An 11,360-nucleotide genomic window follows, 5' to 3' on the forward strand; every position below is an offset into this window, starting at 1 on the left:
ATATTTCTATGGACACTATTATGAATGCAGCTACATGGCGTAATGAACAAACTTTTCAAACATTTTATAATAAACCAATCGAGAGGAAGAACTTTGGCAATGATCTACTTTCTGCCATTTGTGAAAAATGAATTGTGAAATTTCAATTATATTATTTTGTTATTAGTTATTGCTCATGTCCATATTGCTTTAAAATCTCACATGACTTCCTAGTGACGTAGAACAGTGACGAAATAGAATTAGAAAATTACACGAGAAATTAATTAAATGAGTTACTGTTCAGGAACTAGGAAGTCACACATCCAAATATTAACTTACTTCTTTTCAAATGATGTTAAATACTACTTGCCTCCCAATATGTATGTGGATCTTGATATCACGTGCTCTTACTCACATAACTTCCTAGTTTCTGAACAGTAACTCATAGAATTTCAATCAAACTTCGACATCAGCTAAGTCTCGTTTAATTTTCTAATTTAGTTTCATTTCAGTGATTGTGTTACACAAGAAAATATTCCGAGAGCATTGTTCTATGATTACATAGAGGCTTGCCGCCGCTGTTGCTTAAATAATGTTATGATTTATCTGCACTACGTAAGAAATTTACTTCGGATTCAAAATCCTCAACAAGTAAACAAGAATTGGAAAGGTTTAACGAGAATATAGTTCTTACAAGCAGTAACTCACTGTATATTTATGGTTGAGCACCCAAACGTCGCTTTTATTGTTACCGTCCTTCATTTTAAACAAAGACGTAAAATCAGATGCAACTAATTAAAATCTTCGTCGCGTCTTCAATGTAAACAAGAAAGATCATATTACAAAATTGGAGATGTCTGTGTTTGATGCTAATGGTTTCGCTTTATCTGTGGCATTCTTTGCTTGTCGTGCAAGTACTAACGTTGTGGAAGACTTTGTGTTCATCTATTTAAAGCAACTAGGCTATAATGCATTTCACATTGGTTTGGTTCCCATGCTTGGTTTAATGGCACAGTTGATTGGCGTTTCCATATGTAGTTATTTATCAGACAGATATCGTTTGCGAAAGTGTATGTTATTTATGGCTGTTCTTCTTTTGATACCAACCATATTATTACATTTAATTCCGCAAATGACAAGATTACAATGCGATGCAAATGCAAGCCAAAATACAACTCTCAACGTTCAAAATAAAATGCTGAATTATCTTGAATATAAGCAGCCATCGACGCAAGGAAGAGTGATGATTAAAAACAATTCATTGGCTTTGCAAATTACTAACAGGACCTCATTTGAAAACATAAGCATCAATTTAAAGAATTACACCTTCTATGGAAAAGAAGTGCATGTTACAGTTGACAATTTTAAGAATTTGCGTTCAAAGAAGAACGTCTCATTGTGGCAAGAGAACAATGAAACTCATAAGAAAATGGAAATTAGTCATAAGGGTATTCTGTTCATGCTTGTTCTCGTCGGAATCTTTCAGTTTCTAAAAAGACTAGTTGTTGTAAAACTTACTGTGGCAGCAATTGATCATTTAATGGAACAAAAATCTAAATTTGCATTTTATGAAGGATGTGGTTCTTTTGGCTCTGGAATAGCTGTTTTTTCCGTTGCATATCTTGCCGGTCATTTTAAGCACTCGGTTTGTGGAGAACAAAAGCCAAGTTATTATTTTGCATTTATAGTTCCAGCTGGTTTGCAGTGCTTTGCTGTATTGGCAGTACCATGGCTGAAAATTAATTACCAGGAAAAGATCAAAAGCATTAGTTATAAGGAAGCAATAAAACCATTATTAGATCATAAATGCATTTTGCTCTTGCCAATTTCTTTGCACGTGGGGGCTGCCACCAACTTTCTATTTCGCTGGACATATTGGTTCATGGAAAAACGTGGAGGAAACACAACAGCAATGGGTGTCGAAGGATTGATAAGACGACCTATAATCGGAACTTTATGGTACATAGTCGCTGGTTATATTCTTGACGCAGTCGGAGAATACGTTTCCGTGTTAATTGCTCTTATGCTTTTGACAATTGGGTTTGCATTCCTTGCACTTATTGAGAACCCCTGGCTCGTAATTCTCGCTGATAATTTTCAGTTTGCTGCTTTTGCAATTTTCCTATCAGCTCTTGTGGTGAATTTTTCAAACGTCGGACCAGAAGAACTTTCCACATTCTATCAAGGTCAGAATATACCATTAAGCCTAGTTTAACAAAACAGGAAAGATTGGTTGCGCTTAAAATTTCTTAATTAGGCATGTCTAATAAAAATTTGTCAAAGTTATTTTCCACATGGCTGTCAAGAGAACATAATGGACGTAAAGCAAATTTCTCTTGAGCCTTTCGTAAATGATTTTCTATAGGTTTTTGCAACTGCAGGGGCGTGCGTTAACTATGAAGTAATGTACACATTTCAAAAATTCTAGTGAAAAAAATTTTTAATGCCTCTTAGAAATCAAAATAAATTTTTTTTTTAGAAACTTAGGTTTCATCAGCTGTTATGTTTTAGTCGCCGCAACATTTATTCAATTAAGTTCACGCAAAATAGTTTGACGCGCGATCATCACCATTGATGCGTATAACAAAACATCTATATATTTCTCTATATTAATCTAGATATTGCCACATGTAAAATTGCATTTCCGTGAATTTCCTTGTGCTGTTTGACGACTATTATAATACACAAATGTAACCACACACAGTTCTCCAGTTGCCCCAGGGTTGAAACTAAAATGTCAAGGGGGGGGGGTGAATTTTCATATATTCAGCTTCGCCCAGCAGATTGTTTTTAGTCTTTAAAATTATTGTTGCCAACAAACGAAAGCCACTTAGAAGTGGCGACAAATTATAGTGCAGCCAAACGCAGCATGGTACGCGCCTGGATGTCAGTAAAATCTGTTGCAGTATAAGTAATAGAGTGATTATATTGGTTTAACAACCTACAATTTTTTCGTATTATCTATTCATCCAACTATTAACATGCGAATCTAATTGGTCATTTCACAGTTAATATCAAATAGAGTTAACCTTAATTGGTCAAATTTTATTCATATTCATTTTGGCGTCATTAGTGTATAAAGATGAACTTATTAGTAAGTATTCCAGTGAAAAGAAGTGTTTTGCTTTCAAATGTTGATCATCAGTTTCACTTTTTTTAAAGAATTATGAACAAAGCAGGCCTCCCTAGTCTACTGGCAACTCAACTTTATAATCTTCTTTAAAGCTGTTCTTTGTATAAACTAAATTAAAATAACTTTTTCTCAATGCACGGGGAGTTTATCTAACTTAACTTTAGTTTATTTTATCTTTAAATAAGTTAACGCCATGAGTTGGGGCAAGTATAGCCTGAGGTAGGCTTTTCGAGTAAAGAATCAAGTTCATCGTCAGGAATTTGAGAGGCAGGGGCGAAAGCTGCACTTTTTGATAGGAAGGGGGGTGGCGTAGCTAGAGGTCGTTCTGCATTTATCAAACTAACGTTTTTTTAACCACTAAAATTTTAATATTTGTTTCTAATGTTAAAAGATATTAGCGAAAACAAAATCAATTTCTAATGCTTCATTTGCATTTGGAAATATCTCATATTACCTACACTATTATTACTTTCCTGCCCGAGATCTGCCCCAATCATTGCCTAAAAGCACAAGGAACGTCATTTACCTGTTTTTGGTCGTGGTGTAGTCAGGCTAGCACGACCAACTTATATATATTCCTAAGCGCTGATTGGCTAGAAAAGCTCGCAGCTTGTTAAAATGGATACAGTCAGCCTTAATTTGGAGGTGCTCTGATTTGGTGAGAACGACCAAAACATAAATTACTATTAATATATAAGGCTGCATCGCGTCGCTCCCATGCTAAGTTGCCGAAAATTTACCTTTGGTCATGCCCAAGTTTATTAGCAGTAGTATTTCAAATACTGCCGAAGCATTCGTTGTTTCACTGTGTTAATGGATTTATTTTTGTGTGTGAACATAGAAATCAATCAAGTAGAGTCAAACGTCGCGCTGAAGCTCATAAACTCACACATATCGTTTCTTAGCTTTGACGAAGGATTGTTCGTTCATGCAATGCTATATTTTGTTCAGTGGGTAATCTAGCCATTTGATTGGTAGATATCATTATGCCTAACATCGATGAATTTTGCCTAAATTGATATCATCTGGAAGCTTTAATATTGGGCGAGATTTATAAATTGTGTTTAGTCATGAGACTATATATTTTGCCTAACTTGAGCCAAATGAGTCAATAATGGCAGTTGCTAAGCATTGTTTATTTTTAGGCACCTTACGCATTATAGGCAAGATTAAACCGTATATACTTTTTCAAATTTTCACACGACTACTCCTGTGTTCGCAAGACGTGCTTTAGTGTGCATAAATGGCTTATTATAACAGCTGCTGTGTATTATTTAAGCCACCTCACGGTTTTAGCTGAATTGTAGTGAAGTAATAAGTACGTAGCAAAATCACGCTCTTGACGACCAATCAATCGATTTAAATCATCGAAACTTTATCTTCGTGTTTACTGATATATAATCATAGTATGATGCTTCCACTTATGATATAAAAACTTCAATCATTTCACTTTCAACTTTTAATAAAGAAAACAAAAGAGTGATACTGCTGGCCGAATAGAGTTGCCAGAGAAAGCTCTTAATTAAAACTGAAACAGTGTTTAGTTTTGTAATTTGCCCTTCAAACTCAATCATTACTCTGAAGCGTTAACATTTTTTTGGCGGGGGGAATATTCACCCTCCATTCCCCTCCTTAAATTTTGCCCTTGCTGAGGATAAAACGTGAGATGGTTGCTATGTTTTTGGGCATTCGCTATATATAAATTAGATAATGAGTACAATATAGACAATCAAGTTAATGCGTACAATACTATAATAATTTTACTGAAGAACAAACAATTTGTGTTTAGCTATATATTTTGCGTTTTGCAGAATAGCATATGAAAATTGCATATGATTGTATGTATCTAATATAAAAAATTTTCTGTTAATCCCCCAACGTTTCAAACACCCAAAATGAGCAATAGTAAAATTTATCAGGAACAACACGATGTATGAAATCAGTCTTGCACACCGAAAATTCCAAAAGTCGTAAAAACAAATGTTCTTTTCTGCTTAAAATAATTTTTTTTGTCTATGCACAAAAACTCATAGAAAAAATGTTTCTTTTCTTAGGAGTGGCAAATCTTACTTTTAATGGCGTTGGTAAAGATATCGGTTCATTGATGACTGGCTATTTTTTAAACGAATATGGCATCAAGAAAACTTTGTTCGGGATATCTGTTGTCTCTCTTATATTCTTTGCTGTATTTGCAATTTACGCTTCAACAAGTGCTTATGACTACAAACGTTTAGGAATACAAGAGGGAGTAGATAGCGACGATGAGATAGGGAAGCCTGATTGAAACTATGGTTACTATTGTAATGAAACATAATTTTGTTGATATGAAAACAACATACATGCCGTTCTTTTTTTTATTCCTCTTGTAATTCAAAAGATGAGAAGATTGATTCAACTATTTAATTGGTTTAGTCATACGGAGATCTTTGCTTTTTGTCTGTTAGAGGTTTTTGGCGTTGTTTAAAACTTTTGACACATCAAAACGTGGTTGTTGATAACGTGCTTGATCTTAAGAAGAGAAAAGCACGTTGTCAGGCATTGATCTTTGATTTTAGCAATAAAAGTTTTCATCGAAAGTTTGTCTGAAGGATGCATTTGTACTGTTTTCTTTTATAATAAAATATGAGCATTAATAACTGCGTTAAGTGGGCGAGGAGTTGTAGTTGGTTTGACTACTAATCATAGCACCTTTTTATCATTGAATTCACCAAACAACTGACAACTGACTGATATACTTTGATGTACATAGGCTAGTACTTCTCCGATTGTGGTGTGTCTGCATGTCCTTGCTAACAAGTTTGTATTCATTAGTATTGCTGCATCTGTCATATTTGGAAATTCTGAAACAAATACAACATCATGCAGAGCCAGTTTTTATGACAAATCCACGTACTTTATCAATTTATTAGTTACATGGTAACTAGTTTTAATTTCCATACAGTTCAATATAACATATCTATTTCATGTTTTAGTATTAGGAGACTTTCTCAATCGTTTTTACGTACTATTGTCACAACGTTGTGAAAATCTTACCCATTTTTCATGTTCTATTTTGAAATTTTTAGCCTAAACACAGTGCTTAGAAGGCTGGAGAGAAATAAGTTGATCCAACAACGAAATAAAGAAAAAAGTTAATCAAAATGTAAGCTAAAGAATTATTTCCATAATAATTTAATTATCGTCATTTATTGGTGTATTTAGTCACGCAATTAAAGGTGCTTTAGTAATGCAACGAACAGTGGAGTAGCCAAGCGTCTATCTATTCTTGCTAGTTGCATTTCCCTTTATTTAATTTTGCTGAAGACAAAAATTTCTTATTTTCAGAACAAAAAAAAGTTCTTGGCCGCCTGTTCTACTGACAATAAAAGAGAAATGATTTTTAATTCATTCGCAACATACATACATTTATTAGCAAGACTACATTTACACAACTTGGAATCGGCCTAAAAACGGCGCTAAAAGATAACAGAACCCAGTCGCCTGCATACTGCACTGGAGCGTTACGATACAACCACACTTTCTAAACGCGGTTGAACGAAAACGGAACGCTACGCAGCATTGTAAGAACACCTAGCTGTTAATATTTCGCTACACGTTAGATACCAGTTCTCTTCAATTCGTCACGCATTGTGGCGCATACTTGAAAATAGTGAATATTTTATGTTTTGGAAAGCTTTTAATGACAAATTGTCAAATTCCTCTGCAATTTATGCTAATCAATGTTTTTTTCATGATTTATGACCTAGAAATACAAAAATCTAGCAATGTGTAAACGAGAAATGAAGTCGTTCACACACCAATGAATTTTGACAGCAAGAGAGACATTACGTGCATACACACTTGCAAAACTGTGGCGGAATTCAAGCAAATCAGTGCAAACGCAGGTAAATTCTGCTCTGTAGTTTAGTAGTGTAAATGTAGTTATAAGCTTAAAAAGGCGTAATATGACGCTAAATTTGTTTTATCGAATAATGAGGAATTTTTACGACTAGATAGGTGAAAGTATCAACATCCTTCAATTATTCACTACACTAGTCCTCAGTGGCATAGCTTTGTTCTTTTTACTAAAACAGGTGACTTCCTTACCTTGTTTATCAATGAGCACATGACATATCTTATATATATATAAAACTTTATTTATTCACACTGGTGTTGTCTGCAAAAGGCAATTCTCACGATCAGCGTATAGAATATAAAAATAGATATTGCAAGAGCAATCATAAGTACAATATGTAAAAAAGATATTTCTATCAGGTACAGACTTATACTATACTACAAAAGAATTGATAAATAGAACAATATAGGATTATTAAAACATATTAAGATATTTGCAACCATTTAAAGACGAGTTTCTTTTAAAAGACAAAAACTTTTAAACACGTTGTTAGCACGTGGTCATTGCAAATGAACTAAGCCGTGACTCTCAAAGACTATTGAGAGTCACGGCTCAACGGCCGCTCGTGTGCTGTTATTGGATTTCAAGAAAGCTTTTGATCTGATTGATCATAACTTATTGGTTGAAAAACTACGTTCATTTGATATACCGAAATGGGTTCTACACTGGATTATGGATTTCCTCTCCTTCAGGAAACAAAGAGTAAAGCTGAAAATTTACAAAACTCCTCAAGCCTGTTTATTCACATTTACGTCAAAAAGAACATATTTCGGTTGGATTTATTGATGATACTGGGCTGAAATCCAACACATATGCTTCATGTGTTTGGAATATTCGAGATAACATCTTCTTATTTAGTGAAGTGGGGTTTTACGTAACACGGATAAGTCAGTTTTAGTTCGCTCACAAGTAACTACTTTTTTGGGTTTCCGCCTCAACTCAGTTCTTGTTCGAATATCTGTGACGAAACAAGCTGAGAAGATAAAACTCATGTGTTATGACCTGCTACAAGCTTTTCACCCAAAAATAATTGATAATTCTCGGGTTTTGCGCACTCAAACTTCGAGTCTCCCGGGCGTAATGTACGGTCAGTTGCATTATCACTGGCTGGAAATGGATAAAAGCGATGCCCTTAAGTTAAATCTGGGTAATTTTGACAAAACAATGACCCTGTCTTCAGAGGCCATACATGATTTACGATGGTGGCAGTCATCAATATGCATCACTTACGGGCAAGTTACCCACAATTAACCTAGCATATGCCTAACAACAGATGCGTCGTTGACAGGGTGGGGGCTACTCCCTCAATGGTGTATATGCTGGGGGTAACTGGACGCCCTTGGAGGCTTCAAATCATATAAATTATTTGTAAATTCTTGCGGTATTGTTTGCCTATGAGTCGTTAAGGTACTAATTAATAATACTACCGCTGTAGCTTGCATTAATCAAATTAGCACATGCCACTCAAGGTCTATTCACAAGTTGACATGCAATGTCTACATCTGCTGCATTTCGTATGATATTTGGTTGACAGCGGCGCACTATTCAGGATTACAAAATGTCACTGCGGATCGAGATTCTCGAATATCACGCAGAGAAACAGAATGGCAGTTGAAAAAGACTCTGTTTACGTGTGCAATTCAAAAACTAGATGTAACTTCCAGCATTGATTCGTTTGCGTCAAGGTTGAATAATCAATGTTTCATACCAATCTGACCCGTATGCTATAGCTTTCAACGCCTTTACGATATCGTGGCTCAATTATACATTTTATGCGTTCCCGCCTTTTAGCATAATTTCGCACGTTTTACAAAAAATAGTACAAGATAAAAGCACAGGACTAATCTTAGTCCCTAACTGGCCAAAACAAAGTTAGTGGCCAGCTTTAATGCACATCCTGTTGTTTTACCTAGAGGAAGAATCACCTTATTTCTTCCAGCGCATTCGAATCAAATCTAACTCTCCATACAAAACTGGAGCTACTACTTTGCCACTTATCGGAGAACTACTCTCTGATAGAGGCATTTCACCAGAAGATTCTCAAATCATCCAGCAATCCTGGCGGACCGGTACCAAGAAGCAATATTCTACATACCTTAACCGTTAGCGACAATATTGCGACGCAAACAATATCGATCCTGTCGCGTCCTCTGTAGAAGAGGGCATTAATTTTCTTACAAAATTATACCAGGAAGGCTTATCCTACAGCGGTATTAATACTACAAGTAGCGCCTTATTTACTATCTTAATGCTACCAAGTGGCATCTCGTTTGGTAGACATCCACTCGTTGATAGACTTGTTAAAGGTGTATTTGTTGCAAGGCCAGCTCTTCATAGATGTGCCACGGTCTGAGATGTTTCAGTTGTTTCAAACATCTTCGAAACCTCCACCCTCCGAAAGATCTCAATTTAAAATCATTTACAGTGAAAACTGTAATGCTTTTGGCTTTATTATCAAATCAGCGATGCCAAACACTTCATTCATTGGATATTTCTCATATAGAGATCGGAAAGAAGATATAGATAAAAGAAAGAGGATCGGATAGTTTTTCATGTACACCAACTGCTCAAAACATCTAAACCTGGTAAGCATGTTGCTCCTTTAGAATTTCGGGCTTTTCCACCAGAGCCTGAGTTATGTGTACTCAATTACTTGTCCCATTATCTAAATGCCACTGCACCCATACGAAATGGTGCACGACCAGTGGCGTGCGGTCATGCAAGCGTAGGCAAGCGCCGCTTGCCTAAGCATTTTACCGAACAAAAATTTTTTGGATCAATCTCTGAGCAAAATCAGTTTAAATTTTTCTGTTCTAAACAATGTCAATGTAATCTTTTGTCTAAATTGTCTTTACAGTTGAAATGCTTGCTATTTATACGCGATTTACTGTCGTGGTTTTCGGTTTCACTTTGCTACACTTGTAAGATGAGTCAAGTGTATTAAATTAAGTGGATTAAATTAATTATTTATTAACCAAGGCAAGCGCGCTTGCCTTCGGAGCTCAATTTGAACATTTGCGCATGCGTTAATCTAGATTTGGAGGCTTCTTATTCGAGGAATATCGAGAAAAGGCAAGCGGGCTTCTAAGGGCGCCGCTTGATAGCGATTGGTCAACAGTCTTGTACGCTCGCAATTTTAAACACATATCAGCGCACGAATAATATTCGTATATTCAACACATTGGACATCCGAATTATTCACGCCGTTAATGTTATCGTTTATTAAAAGATGACTGAGAGCGAAAGGTAATGTTCTGATTTCTAATTCAAAGTAGTAGTAGATTTCTAATTTATGTATGTAGAAGATATTATCTGTAGCATGTTATACTTTAGCGTTATATAAGTCTTGCGTATGAGCTCTGAACGTGATTTCAATGTACTAGAACGCTATTAAATTTTGTGATTATTTTATTCACTAGCAAAGAAGTTATTTACAACAGTCGTGAGTATTCTATATGTTAGAATTTATTTACAGGCTTTTATATATTTTGATAAACAAGGTGCAGTTATTACACAGCGGATAATGTACTTGAAATTTGAGTAGTTTTACGTAATTATAAAGTTAAGTGCGTAAGTTTAAGTAGCGCGTTTGAGTAAGTGTAGGATTGGCTATTTCTTCTATTGCTAATACATGAATCTAGATGAGTAATGTACGCACGTTATGTACGTCACTACAAGATATCATGTAACTGATGTAAGGTATAAATAAGATTGATGTTCCTATAAAATATATAGCATAGGAATTTTCATCCTTTTATGTTCTACTTCTACAATTCGGTATTTTCACGACACCTGTACAACATGACTGAATGCATTGTGGAATCACTGTTATCCCGCTCATTTGGATTGAGACCTTTTTCCGAGAAAATCCAAAATCTAAAATCCAGAGTCCAAAATCCTACAACAGTAAATCTGTTGTAGGATTTTGGACTATTTCGTTCTGTTACTTCTTCACTACAATAGAAATGCACGCGTAGCCATTTACTTAAAACGACTTTATATCACAATACCACATGTAATACTTTTAAACCGTAATTGTGATATATACTCTATAAAAGTTTTTGAATTTTTTAGATTTTTTCAATACTGTTTCAGTCATGACAGATACATTTTTTCGACAAAGTACTCCCAGAAATCGCGGGAAATGCGCTCCAGTAGCCTTCAAAATCCAAAAATTTTTTGGGGGAGCATGCCCCCAGAACCCCTAGATAGCTTCGCGGCATGCCGCGAACCTCACCCCCAGCGCTTGCCTATTAAATTCGGTCACCGCACGCCACGGTGCACGACAACTCCTATTGAGCTATCAAAAACCTTATCATTTGGTCACTTCAGCAAACATTTCCCGATGGTTAA

General features: G+C 35.5%; 1 protein-coding gene across 1 annotated transcript; it reads left to right on the forward strand.

Annotated features, from left to right (window-relative positions):
* The first annotated feature begins 798 nt into the window (after positions 1–798).
* Positions 799–5,745, forward strand: LOC124449534. Its single transcript, XM_047000476.1, has 2 exons — positions 799–2,165; positions 5,167–5,745. Exons 1-2 carry the CDS (start codon positions 833–835, stop codon positions 5,394–5,396), a joined length of 1,563 nt encoding a protein of 520 aa, XP_046856432.1. The 5' UTR covers positions 799–832; the 3' UTR covers positions 5,397–5,745.
* The last annotated feature ends 5,615 nt before the right edge of the window (positions 5,746–11,360 follow it).

This window comes from Xenia sp. Carnegie-2017, unplaced genomic scaffold (genome assembly GCF_021976095.1).
Source record: "Xenia sp. Carnegie-2017 unplaced genomic scaffold, XeniaSp_v1 HiC_scaffold_23, whole genome shotgun sequence".
In the NCBI taxonomy this organism is placed as follows: domain Eukaryota; kingdom Metazoa; phylum Cnidaria; class Anthozoa; order Malacalcyonacea; family Xeniidae; genus Xenia; species Xenia sp. Carnegie-2017.